The following is a 22,762-nucleotide window of genomic DNA, read 5'->3' on the forward strand; positions in this document are numbered from 1 at the left end:
AGGCTCAGCCAAGACTGTGACAGTGACCTCCACCCCTCAGGAGACCCCTGGTGCCACTGCTCGGGGTGCCACCCCCTCACTGATTGGGTGGTGGCAGGGGTGCTTTCTGTCTCTGGGTTCTGCACCATGTACCCCACAAGGTACACCTAATGGGCGCCTGTGACCTCCTATCCAGAATGCAACTGGGACTGTCTCTTGAGGACTCCTGATCTACAGCACCACCAGGGTGCAGGGGGTAGGTTAGTGTGAGCTGAAGCCTATTTTCCCTTTTACCTCTTCTTTCTCTGTGAGGTCCTGGCTCACAAAAGCTATTAGAGCAAAGTGTGGAGAGTTACAGTGACCCCAAAGACCCAAAGTCAGAGAACTCCTGGTGCCCTGATTGCTCTGAGAACCTTGGGGAGACCAAAACCATGTCACAAACAAAGCCTCCCAGTGCAAGAGAAGGGCCACCCAGGCATGGCACAGACAGTTGCAGGCTCATGTTTGTCTCAGAGCTTCCTACCTCACCCATAGCTTGCTCAGCCTTGGGTTTGTGGATAGACCAGTGGAGGCATGCTGGGGAGGGGTCGGGGGGCAGGCTTATCTCGAGAAAAGCACACAATGCACGGGGACTCTGCACCATGGGTTTGTCCTCTGCGTGGCCCCAGCCTCTCTGCACTGGTGTCTGCTGTGTGGCTTGCCCTGGAAGCCCAATCTAACCTGTATGTTGGTTTTTGGTCCTTACAGCTCCTGATGGCCCACCTCAGGAAGTCCACCTGGAGCCCATATCATCCCAGAGCATCAGGGTCACCTGGAAGGTAAACCACCAGCCTCGAACCCCCGCCTCCGTCCCACGGCGTGGGGCTCTCACTCTTGCTAAGGGCTGCTGCACAAGGGCAGGGCATTAGCATGTTGGAAAGCTTTGTTTTGTTGAAATTATTTGGCTAACCCTCTCCTAAGTTTCAGTACAGTTGTGTACTCTGTGACACCAGAATGCACAGTGGGAAGCATGTCTCTGGGGGATGCTGTCATTGGGTGAACACCCGAGAGTGTAATTTCTCAAACTAGCACAGTCCTGGTGTCACGAGGCGATAATCTCCAAGGCCAGTGTGGCCCATCATTGACCAAGACATGTGGATGAGACCCTCGAGTATACTCGCATCCCCATGTGAATTCCTTACACCACATTCTGTCCCCACAGAGAACAATGCTGATGGCCTCACGGTGGCACCTCAGATCCCAAACTCGGTTCCCTCCACAGTTCTGGTCACAGACAGACCTGGATGAGAACCACGTTACACTTCCCCATTAGGTCAGCGCTGGACCTAAGCAGTGCACTTGATTCAAGTCCCGTCCATCTCGGTTTGTGGCCAGAATTGATGAAGAATCAGGTCCGTGAAGCAAGGTGCCTCTGCTGTTAGCACTGTGGTCCTTGTCATTGTTTATTACATCTTGAATCGAGGCTCCACACTGATCTCCTTGCTCTGCTCTCTGACATCACCCCAGGAGAATCTCTACTCCCATTGTCTCTTACGTGGCAAAGCCCCGTGCACAAGATAGTCCGCGCACTGGGCCCTCCCCCTCCATGTCCTCAAGCCATTGTGCTTCCTGCCCAGCCATAGAAGCAGTGGAGTCCCCAGGCCATGTCCCCAGTGCACAGGGCAGCTCCATGTGAACTGCAGTCCCTGCAGGAGAACACAGCCTGGCGAACACAGCTTCTGTGGCAAACTTCCTCCGACGGGTGCCGTGCTACCCTGTGTTCGGGGGCCGGCGCCTCATGGGCCAGGGCCTGGGGACAGCTGCTGATGAGGACACCCCAAGGGGCTCAGCCGCCTCCAGCCCTGGGTCTTTTACCATGCATGGCCTGTGATTCCTGCCCTCTCCTCACCCAGAGATAAAGGCAGCCATGGTGAACCCCACCTGTGACCACTGCGAACCTCAGTGGGCCCGCGTGTGTGTGTGTGTGTGTGTGTGTGTGTGTGTGTGCACCTGTGAGTGCATTCCTCCTCCTAGCACTGGTTCTTTCACCTGCTGACCAGTTTCTGTTGTAAGATCAGGTCCATGGCTGGGGACCCTATCAGGCAGGAGCAGGTTCATCCCATTCACCCAGCAAGCTGGGCTTGGTCCTCCTGCCCTCTGTGTGGTGTTCATTCACCCACAATGGAAGGTGCAAAGCGGCTGAGACTCACACACCATGCCCAGAGGTAGAGGCTGCCACACTTCTCCTGCCTGCCCCACACATTCTCCCACATTTTGTTGCTGGAAGAGACCAAGGATCACCGTGGCCCAGAAGGCTTTACGTGTCCTGTGTGGTGATGGACATGTCTATCACAGAGGGTAAGCCAGGAACCTGCGCGGCGCTCAGCAGCACCCGTCCAGGGGCAGCAGCACCCGTCCAGGGGCAGCAGCACCCGTCCAGGGGCAGCAGCACCCATCCATGGACAGCAGCACCCAGGCAGCAAGCAGCAGGTCTCTGCTCAGTGCCAAGCATTTCCGACGTGCTGTGAGATGGAGCCTGGCTCTCACCAGCTCGGGACCTGGCCACCCCCGAGCCCTCGGCTCCATACACCCTGTCTGCTCCATGTGACTGCCAGATTGGTGGGTGACCAGCTGCCCGAGGCAGCCTGGCCTGTGGATGTAATCAGAGGGTGTCACGAAGGCAGCCGTGCTGATGGATACGCGAGGGGAGGCCAGGATTCAGAGACGCCTCTGTTTCAAGGCATGAGAATCTAGAATGCAATTTTGTGTGAGGCGACCTAAAAACAGACACAGAAGACGTCAGCCCAAGAAGAGCTCAGGAGACGCAGCCAGGATAGAAATCTTGGGGTACCCGGAAGTCCTCAGAAGGTGACTGCTCAGAAGAGAAAGCAGTGCTGGGCGAGGGGAGAGCAGCGGAGGGAAGAACAGTGGCACCAGATGCAACTGCACCCTGCCACTCTGGACGCAGATGGCAGCATACGGAGACCAGGAACTTCCCGTCCTGTTGGACAGAATCAGCGACACCCCCTTTTTATCGTAACTCATTACTCTTTGGCCAAAGAGAAGTTTCAGATTTAAGATGTTTCCAGTCCGGCAAAGGCTGCCCAAGGTGGGCATGATGTAGACCACCCCAGGGGACACTCCAAACCCCCGACATCAGGCTGTGACCACGACAGGGGATCATTGTCCCTGCACCCCGAGTCCTGTGGGCATCCCCTGCCCCAGTTGTCACTGTCCACCCCACATGCAGGGTCACCTCCCTGACCAGTCCCACTTATCAGTGCTGCAGACACTGATGACCTCCTTGAGGCCAGGGAAGCTCCATGCTGACGTCGTGGTTCTGTCCTCTGCTGCCTGTTGCCCTGGGCCATGGCTATGGAGTCACAGCCACAGCTCCTGCGTGGTCACCTGTGCACCCCCACTGCCACTCTGTGAGCCCGCACTGCAGGACACGTGCCGTGCCACCTCGCTTTCCCTGGGGCCTCAAGCATGGAGGTGGAGGGGGTAGTGACGACCACATGCGTGTGTTGGGGTGAGTGGCTCAGAGAAGACTGGGGTCCCCACGGCTCAGAGGCATCTGGGTTTGGGGCTGGGGCACCCCAGATGTGCTCCCCTCACCACTGACTGACTGTGTGGTGGGGGTTTCCTACCATCACTGAAAGGTCCAGGGCAGGGGGTTCTATAAGACGCTGCCATGTGCACACCCCAAATGCAGTCCCCAAGAGCCACCGCCACTTGTGGGGTCTGTGGCTCCCAGGGCTAAGACAGTGTCCTAATGGTTTTCACATAGTTTGGCTTTAAAACACAAAGTGGTGCTTTCATGGGGTGAGAGACCGTGTGTGTCTGAGTAAGACAAAAATGAGCCAACAGCAGCAGAGATTCATTGTGATGCCTGCACCTCGCACCTTCAATGCAAAAGGGTTTGCGCAGCCACACGCAGGTTGCTTTATGTAGTTAGTTTCTGGTTCAAACTCAGAAAACTGCGGACTGTTGATAATGTATATGTTACATAGTGCCTGAAAATCCTATAGCTAAAGGTTTGGGTTTTTTTGTTTTGTTTTGTTTTGTTTTTTCAGAAAATCCCGTTCTCATCCTAGGACAGCTCCTGTCATATTCTCTGACAGCCTCAGAATTATTTGACCTCTTTGTGTGCAAATCAAGGACAATTGCTGGTCATTTGCATGTGTGTGTGCACATGTGTGCATGTGTGTGTGCACTCCCACATATGCCATTTTCTGTAATATTTAATTATCACAGGTATCTCAAAACTTTTATCTAGAAATCACAGTGTGAGGCCAAGAACTTTTCTGTTGATGTAACTTATTGTTGGTTTTTTGCTTCTGTTTTCATGTCAAATGAGAAATTTCAGTAGAATCACACATTGATCTAAAAATAGAACATTTTCCGTCACTGGGCACTTGGGTGCCGAGAGCTGTTGTCAAACTAAAGATTCAGAATTAGGGTCCCCAGGAAGACTTCACTGCTTCAGCACCCCTGGATACCGTGCCCGCACCCTCCCGCCAAAAGCTACATTTAAGTCCCAGCCCCACCTCCTGCTGTACACAGGGAGATCACGTGCACGCCACTGTCCACAGGGTCTGGGGACTTGAGTTCAGTCTCTGGCTCCTTCTCCTCTCTCCAGCCCCTGGGATAAAAGCAGCCTTAGCGGTGCCCAGCAACCCAGGAAGGAGGACGGGGGGACGGGCTGCTGTTTAACTCCTTTTGTTTGATTATTCCGTGCTTGCAGCGCATGAGGGTCGCATTCATCCTGGGAGGCTGGCGCCTGCCCATCACACATCTGCTTTGCTTTACTGCTCCCCTCAGCTGGCCCCTCTCCCCTGTGAGAAAGGTCTCTCTCCTTACTTCCTATCATCTCTTATTTTGCTCATTACTTATAATTTGGGTCTCTCATCTAAGAGAAGCCACGCAATATTTAAGCTCTTGTGTCTGATTTTTTTTTTTTTTTTTTTTTTTTTTGCTGTACCGAGGATAGAACTCAGGACCTTGCGCTTGCCAGGCAGGCGCTTATGCCACTGAGTTAAATCCCCAGCCCTGATTTATTTCACTTACAATACAGTCTCAAGGAGCATATGATTTCCCATGCAGGGCTCAAGCTTTCCCTTATTTATGGCAGAGTAGTATTCCACAGTGTATAAACACCACCCCTCCCCCAGCAGGGCACATCCTGCCTCCCTTGGGATCTGCAGATGTGCATGCTGAGGAACACAGCCTGCTGGTTCTGCATCAGTCCTCAGATCTCCTGAGTCCAGATCACAAACGCCTCCCCACCTGAGGAGGTGCTCTGAGCTCCTGTCCGTCTGCGCAGCCATGTGGGCTCCAGTTCCCTCCCCCAGGAGTACCTTGATCCCTGATGGCTTTGCCTGCAGTGTGGCCCTGGCTGCGCGGTCCTTCCCCTCTGAGGCTCCAGCAGAGTCCCTGCTCTGCCCAGAAAGGACACCTTCCTTCCCGAGCACCGGCTTCACTCTGGTCTCATCTGACCCCTGAACCCTGGATGGAGCAGATTCACAGCTCGCGTCTCTGCCTTCCGATGCTATTGTTCAGAGAGGTGGCTTCTATGTGCGCTGGCAGCAGAGACAGGCTGAACACAGGCACCATCCTATCCGACAGGGACACGAAGTCTGTAGACTCCTTACATGAATTCTCAGGGATCCAAAAGAAAACTTTTCAATGCATTCTTCACTGAAATCACCCAACCTGCCGGAGGAGGGCAGTGCTCTCTGGAGCAGAACTCTGCTGTGCGGGCTTTTGGCTGACTCCAATCAGCAGTGGCATCAGCAGAGTACACCACGTGCAGGAAGGGAGAGGGGAGCGTGCCCTGAGCTGACGGGGCTGGGAGACTGATGCCTGTGGCAGTCACTGCTGGGGGAGCTTTCGACCCCCATGCTTTGCTGGGTCCACCACAGGCCGCTGAAGCGGACTCACAAGGACACGTGAATAACTCACTGCAAACCTGCAGACAGTGGTCACTGTGCTGCTGTTGTCGTGGAGATCAGAGCTGTCCGAGTTGGAGGGATTTGGAGGCAGGAAGAGTGGCACCAGGTTAGGAGAATGTGAGCTGTCCAGGGGACACCAGGTGGCTGCACCGAGAGGACCGGGCAGAGAGGGAGAGAAGCGCCAGGAATCAGGCTCATCACTGGGCACCAAGGTAAATGACAGAAGGATGCGATTCACTGTGGGGAGAATCATCCCTGTGTGAGCCGTGGAAACCGAACACCCGCTCTGAGAACCAGAGTTCATCAGGATCTGAGAACGGGAGAAGAGGCCACACAGTGACAGCGGTCTGCACCCTCAGCAGCCTCCTGTGGAAGGACCTCGTCTGGTCGGAGCCTGAATACAGCAGGAGCCCTGGGGTTTTCTTCTGTGGTTTTTCTCACTGTATTTATTTTGCAAAGCCCTCCTTTGACCCATAAGGGAAGTGGACTGCTGTCCTAATGAGCCTCACCACCCATCTGCTCTGTCGTCTCCATGGACCTGTGGGTGGGCTCTGCAGGAGCAGCCTGTGTGTCTCGAGTGCTGCTTCTAGGAGGAGAGACCCTGCACCTCACCCGGCCCTGCAGAAGCTCTGTCCCCCGCCCGCCCGTGGGGAGGCCAATCAGAGAGGCTACACCTCCCAGCACTACATGTGTGGACAAGTGGACAGGTCTGGCTTCCAGACTGCCCCAGGGGCTACTGAGCAAAACTTTCCCATTGCAGCCAAGCCAGGAGCCTGTTCAACAGCTCCGTCATGAGTGCAAGTCCAGCCCCTCCTCTGACTTTGCGAGGCTGGCTGCCTGGTCAGCCTTAGAGCGAGCAGCAGGATGGTGACATCCCACTTGGATCGTTCATCCGTGCATTGGCAGATTCCTCTCTGCCTGCCAATGCACAGATGAACGATCCAAGTGGGCTTAGTACCTTCTGAGAACGTCCATGTCCACCACCCTGATGCGGAAGCCCCAGCCAGGACAAGGAAGGGGTGAGGCCTGGACCCTGAAGACCTTACACTCTGGGCCTTGCAATCAATCTGAAACAAGCTGACAGGGGGGCCCCAGAGGCGGCATAAGTGACCGATGGGCTGCTGGAGCCCAGGGAAGGAGAGCTGCTTGCTGGAGGCCACTAGGAAATGGCCCATGGAGCAGAGCTGGCCAGGGGGCAGGAGCGGTTTTGAGGGCTGCAGGAGAAAGTGTTCTCCCTGAGGACTTTCAGGAACGGGCTGAGAAAAGATTCAAGACAAACACCCCGGAGGAGTCAGTGACGACAGAGGGCCGAGATCAGGTCTGGATAGGCAGCCACAGCCAGAGCGGGTCCTTGGGAAATTTGCCTTCTCTGACATCTTGGGAGCCCAGACCAGCATATGCTGCAGGCCAGAACTCTGCCTTTTCCTGTCTTCCTGTGCCACATGAGCGCCATTCTCTGGGTTTCATGAAAGCAAATAAGTTGATTTTTTTCCAGTTGCATGCGTTCTTCAGGGTCCCAGCGGGCCACAGAGCTGTGCTCTCCCTGAGGAGATGGTGCTCCCTGCTGTCTGTGCACCGGGCCAGCATCCTCACTGCCCTGCTCAGGGACCCGGGCTGCCAGCAGAGGTGCACAGGCATCATTCATGCTCCCATGCACGCTAGGGAGGACCTTACCCAGGGTTGATTTGAAGCCCACCACGGGTGGGCACGTGGTCACACATCTCTACTGACACCCACACCCCACTGGCTTTTGTTCATAGCACAGGAAGTCTCCCAGGCCACCATCCAAAGCCTCAAGGTAGCCCTAAATTCCCCCAACCTAATGCATAAAACTCCTGCATCTATGATTCTTGAGAGATCTGTTTTTAATACATAACCTCTTTTTGTCATTAATTTACATGCATCTCAAAAATTAAATCTGTGTATTCTATCTATAAATTAAAAACAAAACTTAAAGCATTGCTTGATAGAGTAAGGATTTTTGCTTGCTTTCAAGCATTAGTGTAGCTTACTTTCTCCTTCTGTCATCTATTAAGTTTTCCTTCAATAGATGTGTTTGATTTTTGTAACTTTGCGAGACCAATCAATGGGCTTAGAAAAAGGACCAGTCTGCATTAGAATCCAAGTCTATATGGACTTGGCATAAACTGTCTTAACCTCGCTGACGTTCAGTGTTTCATTTATCTGTAAAGAAGGCGGAGATCACACAGGGAGGCTGTGGAGAAAACAGGCTGATGGATGACAGTTTCAAAAACCCTCCTGTCCACCGGGAAAGCATGTGCTCTCTGTGGGGTGGATACTGGAGGGGTAGAGGGGGGGAGAAGACAGTCAGCATGGTGGAGCTGGTCATAGAGGTGGCAGAGCTGGTCAGGGTAGGGAGGGGGGTGCAGGAGGTGATCGAGGTGGTAGAGGAGGGAGCAGAGATGGTGGGAGTGGCGGGTGACAGAAGAGTTGGAGGAGGAGCAGGGGTAGTGGAGGCCGTGGATGAGGTTAGAGGTGTGGGGAGAGGAGGGTGGAGAGCAGCTGGAGGAGATGGAGGAGGTGGCGGGAGAGACGGTGAGGGTACGGGCAGTGTTGACAGCACTGGTGATGCTGATTATAGCACTAAGTATGGTGACGATGTTGGCACTGTGGTGAAATTGATTGTGACAGAGGCAGACATGGTATTGCTGGTGGTAACACTAAAGATGATGGTCCCACCAGTACGGCAGGCGGTGATGCCATCATTGTGACAAAGCTGGAGGAGGTTACAGCGGGGATGGCAGCCATAGTACTGGCTGAGATGGGGGACACAGAGGTTGTAGGGCGCTGATGTTGGTAGAGGTGGGTGTGCGTGGGAAGGCGGTGGCAGAGAATTGATTAACCAACACTGAGTGGTGGTGAAGGTTTCCATGGTGTGGAAGATTGCGTTGTGAATGAAATGGGAAGACGCCCTAGAAATGATTTCAGCACACACTGTATTTGAAAACAACTTTATCTGAATAGAATTAACATCTCATGGCATTGTTTTCAGTTCAGCAATGTTTAGCGTGTTCAGAGAGCCGCACATCCTCCCATCTGCTCATCTTTGAATATTTTCACCAGTCTGCAAGGAAACCTCCTATCAGGTCTGCACCTCTTCCATTGCCCTTTAAGCCTTCTCCAGGCCTGGCCGAGGTCCTCCCCAGGAGCAGTGCCAGTCTCACGGAACCAGAGATCACACGGCACCGTGGGGAGAAAGTCGGGGGTACAGAATGGCCCCAAAGTGACTCCTGATGCCACTCGAAGCCTGCCTTTCCAAATCTGGGATATTAAGGAAACCGAAGCGAAGGTTTTTGTTCACTCCTTGTGCTAAATATATCCCTGAAGTTACCACAAGTGACGGAATGAGAACAAAAACTCCTGTCTCATTAAGAAGTGGCTGGAGTGTGGAGGGAACGAATAAGACCGTCATCCACTTCTGGGAGTTGAGTCCAACACCGCAACTTAGAAACAGAGCCTGCATTGCAAAGTCCCTCACACAGGAAAAAAATCAGGAAAAAGATTCATCATCCTCAGAAACTAAAAAAAGTTACATAAAATTCAACTACAGAATGATTGAATATAAACTTTAAAAGCTAGGAAGTAAAGATGGAGATATAATCATAACAGGAAATGACAGAAATTAGACATGAAATGTCAGGGACCATGAACCCAGCAACATGGGGAAAATACTTCATTGTAGATCAATGGGAATTGACCGACATATGTCAAAATGGGAATAAAATAATTCCTTTGTGCACTATGCTTCAAAAAGATCAATGTCTTAGTTACTTTTTTTTTTATTGTTGGGATAAAAAACCTGATGTCCAAAATTAGGGAAGGGAAGGTTATTTCTTAAGCTTTTGGAGGTGTCAGTCCATACTCAGCTGACTCCAAGACAGGGTGGCGTGGGTCACAAACAGCAAGAGTGAACAAAGCCAAAGAGAGGAAAGACGGCCTTCTTCCCACCCTTACACTGCACTCCAGCTCCGCCCCGAGTGGGTGCAGCGCTCACACCACCAACCCCAGCGCTGGACAATGAACCAATCACAAATGCTAGGTTCAGCCATGTCCATAACTGCGTGAGGCTTGGTGGGAGGGGGGATCCAACGCAAGCCATAACAATCCAATAGGCAAAACAACTTCTTTTTGGGAATTGAAGGGCTAGAATTAGTTTTTCTAAGAAAGAAAATGGAAAGAATATTCTTTTTCACAAAATACCGAAGCCAAGTAGCAGGACACAGCTATGTGTGTATTCTGCACGCGTGGTCAGCCTGTGTCCCCACCTGGGAGGAGGACAGCACCTCCAGCTTTGTCCTGCCAAGCACAGGTGGGTTCCCATCTGCACTTGGGTGCCCTCAGCACTGCTGGAGGTCAGCTGAAGGGGCGGGGCCGTGCAAGGGACCACGATCCTCCGACTGAGCCTGTCTCAGGAGGCTGAAGGCCTTCGTAGAATGTTTGAGCCTGCTTTCTCAAGAATTATCATTGACATATTTTGGGGTTTTTTGGGGGGGTGGTACTGGGAGTCAAACTCAGGACCTTGCATTTGCCAAGCAGGTGCTTGTGCCACTGAGCTAAATCTCCAGCCCCTATCATTTATATTTGAGTTACTACATTTGATATTAAGAAACTATGTGAAATAGGAGAAAATGTGTTTGTTAGTCAGTTTGACTGGTAGATGACTTTTGCAGAGAAATTAACTGGATTGATTGGAAATTAATTTGATTGATTGATTGATTGATTGATTGGAGGTCCTAAATGCTGATCGGCAGTTGTGGTGCAATGATTTCCGTGTGATAAAATTCTCAAAATCTAAAATCTTTAGATCCTTTTGAAAGCCAGGTGAAAAGCCATTGTTCACCAGTACAAAAGCAGCGATCTAGCTGTGGCCTCGGGAGGGCGAAGACCTTCGTTTATAGTAAGCAAAATTTGAGTGCTTAAGTCAGGGTCTAGCTCTGGGCTGCTGATGGGAAGACTTTAACGGTCAGCATGCCATTTCACTGAAATCTCTGTAAGTGTACTAAACAAGACTAGTGGTCAAAAACAACAACAACAACAAGAAAACTGTAAATGAAGAAATTTGCCTCCCTGTGAGGCTGAGGCAGGAGATCACAAGTTTGTCCAGCCTGAGGAACTTAGCCACTTAGCAAGGCTCTGTCTTGAAAAAAAAAAACCCTCCAAACTAAGTTTTTCTGGGCACTTTTCCCAGATGTCAGCTGTGTTACTCATATCCTGAGAAAAGACCCGGAGATAATTTGATTGTTAGGGAAACATCACAGGAGAGACACAAAGCCAGATGCCTGCCACGACATGGGTGAGAGCATCATGTGGGGACAGCACCACACGTGCAGTTCCCGGCAGCCCCATGTTCCCCTGAGGCACAGCTACCTCCCCCTCAGCAGCCTGAGAAGGAACTCCGGGTATGCGCTGTGCGTGTGAAGATTCACAAGGGTTGCTCTTCTCGCTCCTTCCAGACTGTAAGCTCTTTTGCACAGAGACTGCTTTGCCTAATTCTGAGAGATTCAGGTCTACAGTGTGCACTTAAATATCTACATCCATATCCACATCTACATCTACGAATCTGCCCCTCCAGATCTAAAGAATTTAACCAACTGCAGGTGCGAGAACTGCATCTGTCCTGAACACACACAGACTCCTTGCTTACCGTGCCTATCCTCTGTGAGGAGCCCTAAGTGACCCAGAGCAGATGCAGAGCCTGGACAGGGGAGGACTGTGTAGTTCAGAGCAAACGCTGAGTCACGCAGTCATCTACAGATGCTGGTACCCTAAAGGGCCTGGGACAGCCAGATAGCTGTGCACACGTGCAAATGCACACAACAGCACCAATCTGCTCACCTGTCCACCTTGAGCCCACCCAAGCGTTGCTCTGAGCAGCGTCCCTGATTGGCTGTACCTTGTGCAGGGCCCATTTCTCAGAAAGGTGGACATTGTGGCCAAAACCTGCCAGCAAACCCTGTCGGGGCCCGGGGCCCGGACCCAGGGCCTCTCCACATTGTCAGGCCCTGCTCGCTGAGGCCTCCTCCTCGGGTTTCAGCATGGGGAGAGGATGCTGGAGTCACTCAGGTCTCGCGGAGGGAGCTTGGCCTTCCCATCAGTGCCCGTTTCCTCCGGGAATGGGTTGGCCTGCACACCCCCTGGGCACAGGGCCTCCCCAGTCTGAGTAACGCTGTCCTGTCCTGTCCTGTCAGGCGCAGAGCAACCCAGCAGGCTCAGGTTCAAGGCCTCTCTGGGCATAGCAGGAAGCCAGCCCTGCCTCCATCAAGGGGCCCAGAGTGCAGGCTCTGACGTGTCACCTCTGCTGCCTGCCATTTCTCACACCTAGGTGGCCTAGGTGGGGAAACTGAGGCTCACAGCGGGGGGGGGGCCCACCCCCACCCCGAGAAGATGGAGAGTGTGGAGGCCACACCTGGTTAAGACGGAGCTTGAAGGCCAAGCCAAGTGGGTTCCGACCCCAGCAGCTAGTAGTAATCTGACCATACAGTAGGTGGAAAATTCCAGAAAAACATTCATAGAGTTTTAAATAACTTTCACTACAGCATATTGTTAGAATTTCTCTATTTTATTTTATTTATTTATGTTTTCTTTTTGAGACTGGGTCTCACTTTGTAGGTCAGGCCGGCCTTGAACTCATTTTGAGCCTAGGCTGGCCTCAAACTCATAAGGATCTTCCTGCCTCCCGAGTGCTGGGATTACAGGCGTGAGCCACCAGCCCCGTTTGAGAATTCCTCTATTTTATTGTTAGTGCTTGTTGCTCCTCTCCTGCTGTGACTAATGTGTACAGATCCAGTGTGGGCAGGTTCCGAAGGGTCTGTGGTTCCCCGAGAGCCTCTCTTCCACTACTGAACACAGGACTCCCTGTGGGGTTCACCCTTCCAGTGCCCGCCACGTCCTCCAGTCCTCTGCCCCCCTCAGCACGCCCCTCTCTGTCCTCCCAGGCTCCCAAGAAGCACCTGCAGAACGGGATCATCCGCGGCTACCAGATCGGGTACCGAGAGTACAGCACAGGCGGCAACTTCCAGTTCAACATCGTCAGCGTGGACACCACGGGCGACAGCGAGGTGTACACCCTGGACAACCTCAGCAAGTTCACGCAGTACGGGCTGGTGGTGCAAGCCTGCAACCGCGCGGGCACGGGGCCCTCTTCTCAGGAAATCATCACCACCACGCTGGAAGACGGTAGGTCCCGGCGCGCGCCCACCTCCTGCGCCTGCTCCGGCCACACCTGGACAGGGCAGATGGCAAAGCCCAGGCGCTGCCTTTCCAGGGCTGTCTTTGTACAGGTCAAGCACCAGGGCTGAGTTTTTGCTCATGGAAACCAAAGCTGTAGGTTTCTCCCTGTTGCTGCGGAATCCTGGCTAGAACGCAAAATCTGCTGGTGTGAGGAGTCCCCAGAGGCAGGGCGAGGGTTTCAGGTGGAGCTGCAGCCGGACACCGTTGATGAATCCCACGGTTGCCGCGCGTGATGCTCAGGTCCAGCGAGAGGAGCTGCGCATGCGTGTTTATTTCCTTTTGCACCGCCTCCCCTCCCTCCCTTTCCCTCCATCTCTTGGTTCTTCTTCCCTTTTGCAAAAGATTCACCTCTCTGCCTCCTAGTATCTCTCTTTTATTTTGTTCTTTCATTTATTTATACTTGGAGTTTTTCATATAAGCGAAGCCGTGCAGATTTTAAGCTTGTGTGTTGATTTATTTCACTATGGTCTCAAGGTGAATCCGTTTTTCCTACAAATGACTCAGATTACTTCTTCTTTATAGTAGAGTCCCATTTATTTTTGTTTTTTAGGGTTGCTTTCTGTTCAAGCGTTCTGTGACAAAGGTAGTAGGCTTTCTGGAGCAGTGATCGGGCGCCCCCTAGTGTGCAGGATGAATGAATGAATTAGGCCTTCGATCAGGGCACGGATCCAGGGCTCCACAGGGTGGCGCTGTGGGTGACAGACAGGGGTGATGACAGGACAGGGTAGGACGGGACGGGACAGGCTGGGTTGAGGCAGGCAGCGGGGCAGTTTTACCCCTAGCAGTTTCATTATAGATCCAGGAGGCAAATTACGATTTGCTCCCGTAATTCTGCACCATTACAGGGAGAGAAGTCTTCCATGACCAGAAACTTGAAGGCGAGGATTTTGTTTGTGTCCTCAGGTGTGGTTCAGCTGCCTCTTGAGGTTTTCGCTTCAAGCTGTTTTCCTTAAGACATGTATTTCAGGCAATATTTTGCTCTTCCTCTTAGCTCTGGTATTTAGGATTTGCATACTTTGGATTTAAAATTCCACAGATGCCCTATTCTGTCTCTGTCTTGTCCCCCCACTCACGAGGTGTTAAGGGGTTCCGGAGGGCAAGGCAGCAAAAACGCAGTTGTATTTGGGTGTGGTCACACTTTGCAACAGCTGGACTTCCAGTGCATGTCAGAAGTTCTAACTATGGAGGGAGTGCAGTCAGTGTTTAAAGAAAACACAACCCAAAGCAAGAAAATAAACCGGACAAGCCGTGGTCTCATGTTCAGGTTAAGAGTGAAGTAATTAACTGGGAAAGAGACCCCGTGGAGTCCACTGTGACGCAGCCCAGACTCTGGAATTTTACTGAGTTGCTGTGGTGTCTGTGCAGGGAAGTGGCCCTGTTGTCTTCTGCTGGGGTGGGGGTTAGTACATTTCTTTCTTTTGCTTGCATGCTAGAGAATTAAACTATGGTGCATATTCAGCAGCTCCTAGGTAATAAAACTACCCAGAGTTCTCACAGATTCTAATGATTCCCTTTCAGTTCCCAGCTACCCCCCTGAAAATGTCCAAGCCATAGCCACGTCACCGGAAAGCATCTCCATTTCCTGGTCCACGCTCTCCAAGGACGCCCTGAACGGGATCCTCCAGGGGTTCAGAGTCATCTACTGGGCCAATCTCATGGATGGAGGTAAGTAGACAGCGCCCTGCCCCAGCACACGCAGTGAGATTTGCTGGCCCCTGCTGAGGTGGAGACATGGCAGGCACTTCCCACCGGCAGACACTGCTTCTTGGTCGCCCATCTCAAGATGCACACAAGCTCTTTGAGACATCCTCAGCTTTCGAGGGCAATCCCAGCACAGGAGGAGGCGGCCATTGAGAAAGCTGAGCATGAACACATTGTCCCGGTTCTGTGTCTGTGTCCAGAAAGGAGACAGCACCCAGCTCTCCACCTCTTCTGGCACAGCCCTAGGGATGCATATTCGGTGCAGTTGGCTGCTCCCTGCTCCCCAGTCAGAACTTAGCAGAAAGATATTTTGGTAGTTGAACTCAAGAAGGGTTAGGAAGGAAGAAAGTCAGAAAACCTGGAGAGGAATAGGGTCATTCCCGGTGAGGAGGGCCGTGGTAACTTTCCTCAGTGCCTGTACCTGCAGTTTAAGGGAGAGAAAGATTCTTTGGGCTGAGTGCTTGGTCAGATAATGGTGAGGCAGGGTGGCATGGCAGATGGGCCTGACAGAGGGGGGCTGCTCATGGTATGGAGGACAGGAAGCAGAGGAGGAGTGGGAGGCAGGTGGACCCTTCCAGCCATGTTCCCACCTCTCCTGACCAGACCCCACCTCCTGACAGCGAGTCAGCTGTGAGCCCCATGACCCAGTCACCTCCCGAAGATCCTGGCAGTGTTTGCATAAGGCCTTCAAGGGTCATCTAGGTCTAAACCATAACAAGGGGCCGTGCATTCCAGGCATGCAGGCCGAGGCTGTGGCTCAGTGGTCCAGCACTGGCCTGGCAGGCCTGAGGCCCTGGGTTCCATCCCAGCACACAGAGCAAACAAAACTCCATTTTTGTTTCTTCTTACTTTTTCCCCATCCTTCTCCTGCTTTTTTGGCTTGTTGCTTCTCTTCTTTCGTGTAGGTGTGCATGTGAGTGTGTGTATAAGTGTGTGTGTACATAAGTGTGTGAGTGTGTGTGTATGTGTTTTCTTTCAAGTTCTGAGACAAAATTCTTTATCTGAGGCAGAATTCAGAGTAGAGACCTGCCTGGGTGACATCCATAGGAGGTCACGGCCCATACCCTGCCCTGAGGTGGCAGAGGCTGGAGAAGCAGGGCTGTTGTGAGTTGCGGAGCCCAGCTGGGCCTTGGGCCCGGAAGGAAGGCCCAGCCTGCTGCTGTGGGGCTGCAGTGGCCACACCCCCCTCCTCCCTGCCCTCCAGGTCTCCAGTGCTTCTCAAGGCCACCCCGTGCCTGCCCTTAGGAGAATGGCACCCTCAGGGCTACCGAGCCCACGTGGCAGAGTCCCCAGGCTCCAAATGTGTCCTGGCTATGATTTTGGTCCCCGCCACCCAGTGAGAAAATGGCACACAGAGGGCGTGCATGCACCACAAAACACAGATGCCTCTCACTCATTACACACACATGCACAAACCACAATGCCACATGGGCCACCAATCACACACCACTCACTGTACAGATACCACCTGTGTGCAGTACTGCACACACAGGTACACGCACACATGCCCACAGGTGCGCACACACACATGCACACACGTGCACACAGACTGAGCTGAGCTGCTTTCTGCCTCTGTGCTCAGCAATTAATCCAAATACATTCTAAAATATGTATGAGAAAGTATTTTGTTGTTTATGTGATCAAATAAAACACAACAGGTTCAGTCCTGGAAAGGACGTGTTAGAGGCACAGTCTTGACGTTTCTGAGGTTTTTTTAAATCACAGTCAGGAAGTTGATTATTTTACAAGATGAAGCAGAGGCTGATTGCTGGGAAACTGTCCCCTTTGAAAAGTCACTGTTTCCACCAGAATTCAGCACATTGGTGAGCTTTTGGGCAGGAGTGGAGGTGGACCCTACGCCCTTCACGCTGGGCTGTGCCCTGCACTGTACGGTCCTGTGGCTTCACCTTCATTTATTAGCAGCTCATGCGGGGGGCACACACCACGTGCAGCCACCGCAGCTGGGCAGGGCCACGTCCTGCACCTGCAGTCAGCTCAGCTTCTTTCTCCCTTTCCTGCCTTGCTCTCCCAGCTCCACAAACCCTTCTCCCCATTTCCCACCGTCTGTCTTTTATTTTGCGCTTTGAATTGTTTAGACTTTGGGCTTCTCATCTAAGAGAAACCATGTGATACTGAACTTTCTGTTTCCAATTTACTTCACTTATTTATTTATTTATTATTTAGCAGATTCATTTCTGGTCTCAAGTCCCATCTGTTTTCCTGCAGATGACTCCAGTTTGTCCTTCTTTGTGGCAGTGTAGTACTCCGTGGTGTGTGAACACCACACTTCCTGTATCCAGTCATCTGTTAAGGGACACGTAGGTCACCTCCAAGACGTGGCTGTTATGAGTTGTGCGGCTATAAATGTGGGTGTGCATGGGTCACCAATATGATGCCTTTGACTCTTTGGGGAAGATACCAGAAGAGAGATAGCTGGGTGGAACAGAATTCCTGGTTTTAGATTTTGAGGAATCTGCACAGTGTTCCCATAGTGCTTGTACTACTATTCTGAGACAGGGTCTAAATTGCTGGACTCAGATTTGCAATCTGCCTGCCTCTGCCTCCCAGAGTGCCCAGAGTGCTGGTAGTCCACGCGTGAGACGCTGCTCTCAGCCTCTTCCACGCCAACCAGAAGGGCCCTGAGACCCACAGGGTGCATCGTGGGTGTTAAAGTTGGCTTCCTCCACCATTCCCACTCCTTTTGTTTTCTGCCTTAAAACCTCATGGGGGTGTGGAAAGGAGTAAATAAATACATGAAATCACTTCGCTTAAAGAGCTCCTTATAAGACGACATAGCTCCTGGCTGTATGCTGTTGTGGTAAGTGGTTGTGCAGAAAATAATTAGAATCAAGACATGGATTTATAATATTATTTTTATGATGGTCACTGGGAATTAACACAAGAAAATGCAGGAAATCTATCTGCAACATCAAAGACATAGAATATTCAGCCAGAGGCCTAAATCCCACAGCAGTGTCCCACACGAGTCCAGGTGAAGAGCCAGAGACCGTGACAGTGCCTCCCATGGGTCCAACTGGAGGTCCAGAGCCCACAAGAGGGACTCATGCCAGTCTCTTTTATGGATCTGTGCCGGGAAGGCCCAAAGGTCAGCGGTGGAAGCCAGAAAGTCCATGCCAGCGGGGTGAAGGAGCTGTGCTGGTGGGATGAGGGTTCTATGCTGGAGCTGAGAAGTCACATTCACAACAAAGACCAGGGCTGTCCTGAAAGGCACCACAGCCGTCCTCAGCGACACGGAGGCCTCGAGCTCCTCCAACAACAAGCACAGTCGGATACATGCCCGGAAGCCAGTGTAAGCAGTTCATCCTGGAGACGAAGCGGCACACGTCTTCCCCTCCAGAGCCAGGAAGCAGTGCTTGATGTGAGGACCAGAGCTTCTCCAGGAGAACCAATGGCTCAAAGAGCAACACGTAGGAGAACCCACAATGCCTCCACACCTCAGTGCAATAGCTTCTCCTTCTCCACCTCTCTATGCTGGAACTTTCCTCAGGTGGAGCATCTATGCTCAGCGCCCTGCTGATGTAACCCCGCTGGGGATAAGTTGGCCACCAGTTCTTGATCTGTAACAGGCTGTTGCATTTTATTCATGGCCTGAACTAAACAGCACACACAGCTCCCAGGGAGAAACACAGACAGATTAACCAGGTTAACGTCGCCAGCCTGTCATGCTGTGTGGGACGGGGGATGTGAGACTCAGAAAGGCGACTTCACTCCCAGGGCCGCATTCGACCCTTGCGTCCTTTTTCTTTCACTCCCTGGGTCTTCCGTCACCCAGGGCAGGAGCAGGAGGAGGGACAGGTGGGGACAAAGCCCTGTGCTGGGGGCTTCAGAGGCCCTGGGCACCATTTAGAGTGGGGTCCTGCTGCCATCGGGCTCTGGTTCATGAGTGTAGATCGGCTTATCGAAGGTATGAACCCCCACACAAAGACACACTCGAGCGCCCGAGCCCCACGCGGCCCCTCTCCCTCCTGCCTCTGCCTTCCTTCCCCGCTGCTGCACAGCGCTGCAAGGTTGGCACAGCTCCCTCTAGGCTTCCGGCTCGGTTTTCCGTTTGCAGTTCCACGTTTGTGCAGTACATGACAAGTTCCCATCCGCGGGGGCGTTGTGCGTGTACACTGCGCATCTTCTCTCTCCTCACTTCCTGCCCAGATCCTGTCTCCCCACCCCACTCTTCCCTTTGCGAAAGTTCGCCCTCCCTGCCTCCTGTCGTCTGCCTTTTATGTGACTCTTCAGTCACACCTTGGTCTCTCCTACCAGAGAAGCCGCGCACTGTTTCAACTGCATGTCTGGCTTCCTGTGCGGGTCCCAGCCCCAGGAGACACGCCCTGCGGTCCCCATCAGGGTCTCAGAGTCATCTTCTGCCTTGGTTGCCCTCTTCTTCCTGCGCTTTCCCTGTGTGTGTGCTCACATGTGCATGTGTGTGCGCATGTGCAGTCTTTGACATGCCGCAGATGTCTCTGAACTAGAAAAGATCTTAATGAGTCTGATTTAAGGGTTTCCATTTGCACCTGACTTTGTGTTTTTTTATTTGTGGTACTGGGAATTGAACCCACGACCTTGTGCTTGTGAGGCAGGAGCTGTGCCGCTGAGCTGTACCCCTGCCCTGCATCCAATTTTCATCCCATCCGATTGACCCATATCAGCCCAAGAAAGATGAAAGCAATATCTGAGCCTGGAAGGACCTGTCCTCAGAGGGGAGACTCTCCAACACCCCAGGTCACCTGTCACTGGCATTCTGCATGGGTGACAGCCACCTGCATGAGCAAGTGCTTTCCCACCTGTCAGCCGCCCAGGGACTCCCCCACTGTGACGTGGCCAGGAGAGCCCAGCCCTAGCATCTCACACACATGCAGTTCGTCCAGTGTGGCTTGCATGAGCTCCTGGCTTCTGTGACCCTCATGCCATCCCCTCCCCTCATTGTGCCCCCTCAGCTCCCCAGCATGTGTGTAATGAGCCTAGACCACCTTGTGCTCCCCTTTGATGCTGAAGCTGGTTCAACCTAGATCCTTTTGGTGGCAAAACTTAAAAATTTTAGGAAGGCCCTGGCAGGCAGCATAATCCCCAAAGTGGTGACCGTTGGCAGCTGCCAGGGAGGGGACTGTCCAGGGATTCCTCAAGCTTACTTTGCACTGAGGGCAGGACTCCAAACGTACCCAGAAGATCTCCCTGGGCCATGCCCATGCATCCTCATTGCTCCTGGCCACACAGGTATGCCAGGTGCCAGGTCGTGCTGCTCTCATGGTCTGTAGGTGACTTCTCCAAACTGGGGCCACACCAGGTCAGCACCTGACACATCCCTTCGGGATTCTCAATTGCCCATGCAAGAAAGCATGATGTTCCGTCTCGGAATAGCATAGCCGATCCCACTCCCGGGAGAAAGCGAGGCGTTCTTAGCTCACACCAAGTTTCTGACAGGTCCCTGTCACTTCAGCAGTGACGCTGCCAGGAGTTCACTCCAGGTGAAGGGAGGAGTCTGCCGAGCCACTGCACTTAGGTCAGGACACTTTCCCCATTTGAATTCTGGGTTTTCAGCTGTAAGAAGGGGTTCTGGACAAACCATCACTGTGTCAGTGCGGTTTGCACCATGCAGTTGGCTCTCCACCCCCCCATAAGAAGTAGCCGCCTCAGAGAAGCTGATGGTGATATCCATGGCCGGCAGGGATCCTGTTTCCTCCCCACTGAGGGATACAAAGTTCAGTTTTGCAAGAAGAAATTCTGGAAAGGAACATGCTCAGTGCCTGCAGTTAATAATCCTGCAGTGCGTGCTAGAGGTTTGCCAAGGGGGCTAGCTAGATCTTGCTCAGACATTTGAGAGGAAGCTAGATACTTAAAAGTACAGGGCTCTAGGGGCTGGGGACTTAGCTCAGTGGCATAAGCGCCTGCATTGCAAGTGTGCAGTCATGGTCATGAGTTTGATCCCTGGTACCAATTAAAAAAAAAAAAAAGTACAGGGCTCTTAAAGCAGACTTCACAAAACTGCAAAACCTGGACCTGGAGAAGCCTCAGAGACCCAGAGCAAGAGGCAGAAATTTTGGTGAGCGGAGACCCAGGGTTTCTTTCTCCCAGGTGTCACAGGGCAGCTCAGGGTGACACTGAGCAAGCAGCCACACTGCGTGGGTATGTAGAGCTGCAGCTCCGAGCACTTTCAGAGGGTGACAGCCGCAGAACTCACACGGTGTGGGAGCACAGTAACCCGACCCCACGGCATCTGCTCTTGTCCTGCAGAGCTGGGTGAGATTAAGAACGTCACCACCACGCAGCCGGCACTGGAGCTGGACGGGCTGGAGAAGTACACCAACTACAGCATCCAGGTGCTTGCCTTCACGCGCGCGGGGGACGGGGTCCGGAGTGAGCAGATCTTCACGCGGACCAAGGAGGACGGTGAGCCAGGCTGGGTACTGGGCAGGGTGCTCCACTCCGGCTTAAACACCCAGTGTACACGGTGCTCTGCTGGGGGCACAGGCCTGATCAGAGAGCTCGCCCTGCAGCTGCAGCCCGCAGGCTGCCCTGGCCCTGGCCCCCGCACGACACCTGCCAGCACATGTCTGGCGTCCAGCCCCGGCTGCCGGGCTCTGTTGCTTCCCTCTTCCTGCACCTTTCCTTCCAAGTCCTCTTCCTGTTCTCCCTCTCTTCTTCCTCCCTGCTTCCCTGTCCTCCTGCTGTTCTCCCCTTCCTCTTTCCCCCTCCTCTGTATTCTCTTGTCTTTTTTTGGCCAAGTGTTTAAACAAAAACAATGTTACCCCCGAGCCACAGTATGAGCTTCACATGTTTTGCATCCCGTTAAAACACTTTCCTGGCTCCTTAGCTACCAGCGTACGCTCTGATCACACCCACACTTCCACTGGAATCCTGTGAGCCCACCTAGCCCACACCATTCCATGCTAGTCAAATCACTGTGAAGTCTTTGGTGAGAGAACTCCACAATATAAATTGTTTTTAATTATCATGAAGATTCACAATGATTTAGTAAAGTTGTGGACCCCTGCTGATCTTCTCTGGCTACTAGGCTCGCTGTCCCACACCGCTGGGTCAGGTTATGTGACCCTGTGGTTGTACTGGAGACAGGCAGACCCCAGATCCTGCACAGCTCAGCCTGCAGTCACTGGGGTCCACACTTCCGGTCTTCTTGCTGGTGCGCATTCTCCAGAGAGCCAGGCAGTGCTGGGAGTGTGCAAGACCCGATACCTGCAAGTTATGGGAGAGGTTTCAGAGGGTGCAGTCCAAGGCAGAAGCAGTGAGTGGGCAGCAGGAGGAGCAAAGCTACTCACATCATGGTGATCAGACACAGAGAGCAGAGAGAGAAACTGGGGACAGGAATGTGCTCCTCCCAGCCACGCCTCTGTGATCAGCCTCTTCCCACAGGCTCCCCTCCCAGGAACTACAAAGCCACTCAGGGGTGGCAGCCCAGCCCTCCTCCTGAGCTGTCCCTCCTCGCTTTCGCAGGACCTGGCCCCTCTGCTCTGTCCATCTTGCATGGTGGGATCTGCACACAGAGGCTTCCTCCCTGGCCTGGCCTTTGTGCTATTCACAGGTGGCTCTCCCTTAGGTGGGCTGGCCAGTTTGCTCAAAGATGTTGGATTGTTTCAGAACAATACAGGGTTGAAGGCAGTGACGTGAGGAAGTCACCAACAGACAGCTCCAAGAGGAGATCGGAACACATAGAGTCAGTGTTTGAATCAAAAAGAGTTTATTACAGCAAAGCTCCCTTCAGACTCCTCCCGCATGCCTCACCACACTCCTCCCATCACTTGGGCCACTCCTAAAGAGCTCTGGAGTCCTCTTCCCTGAGCGTCTTCACAAACTGCCATTAACAGCACCATGCACGCCACCATCCCATGGAAGGACCGGCCGTAAAAACACAAAGCTGTGTCCTAACCTGC

At 52.8% G+C, this 22,762-nt stretch overlaps 1 protein-coding gene across 3 annotated transcripts in view; it reads left to right on the forward strand.

Annotated features, from left to right (window-relative positions):
• Positions 1-22,762, forward strand: part of Dscam (DS cell adhesion molecule) — a 549,020-nt gene that overhangs the window by 448,440 nt on the left and 77,818 nt on the right. For all 3 annotated transcript variants that reach the window (XR_010039329.1, XM_063224581.1, XM_063224582.1), the window contains exons 16-19: positions 727-797; positions 12,869-13,109; positions 14,682-14,828; positions 21,108-21,263. Coding sequence is in view for 2 of the 3 variants with exons in the window: in XM_063224581.1 (XP_063080651.1) it covers positions 727-797; positions 12,869-13,109; positions 14,682-14,828; positions 21,108-21,263 (615 nt within the window). In the remaining variant the exon portion in view is untranslated. Of the gene's footprint in view, positions 1-726; positions 798-12,868; positions 13,110-14,681; positions 14,829-21,107; positions 21,264-22,762 lie in introns of those variants that run through there.

This window comes from Cavia porcellus, unplaced genomic scaffold, assembly GCF_034190915.1.
Source record: "Cavia porcellus strain 051 isolate PalLab524CR breed Dunkin Hartley unplaced genomic scaffold, mCavPor4.1 scaffold_15, whole genome shotgun sequence".
In the NCBI taxonomy this organism is placed as follows: domain Eukaryota; kingdom Metazoa; phylum Chordata; class Mammalia; order Rodentia; family Caviidae; genus Cavia; species Cavia porcellus.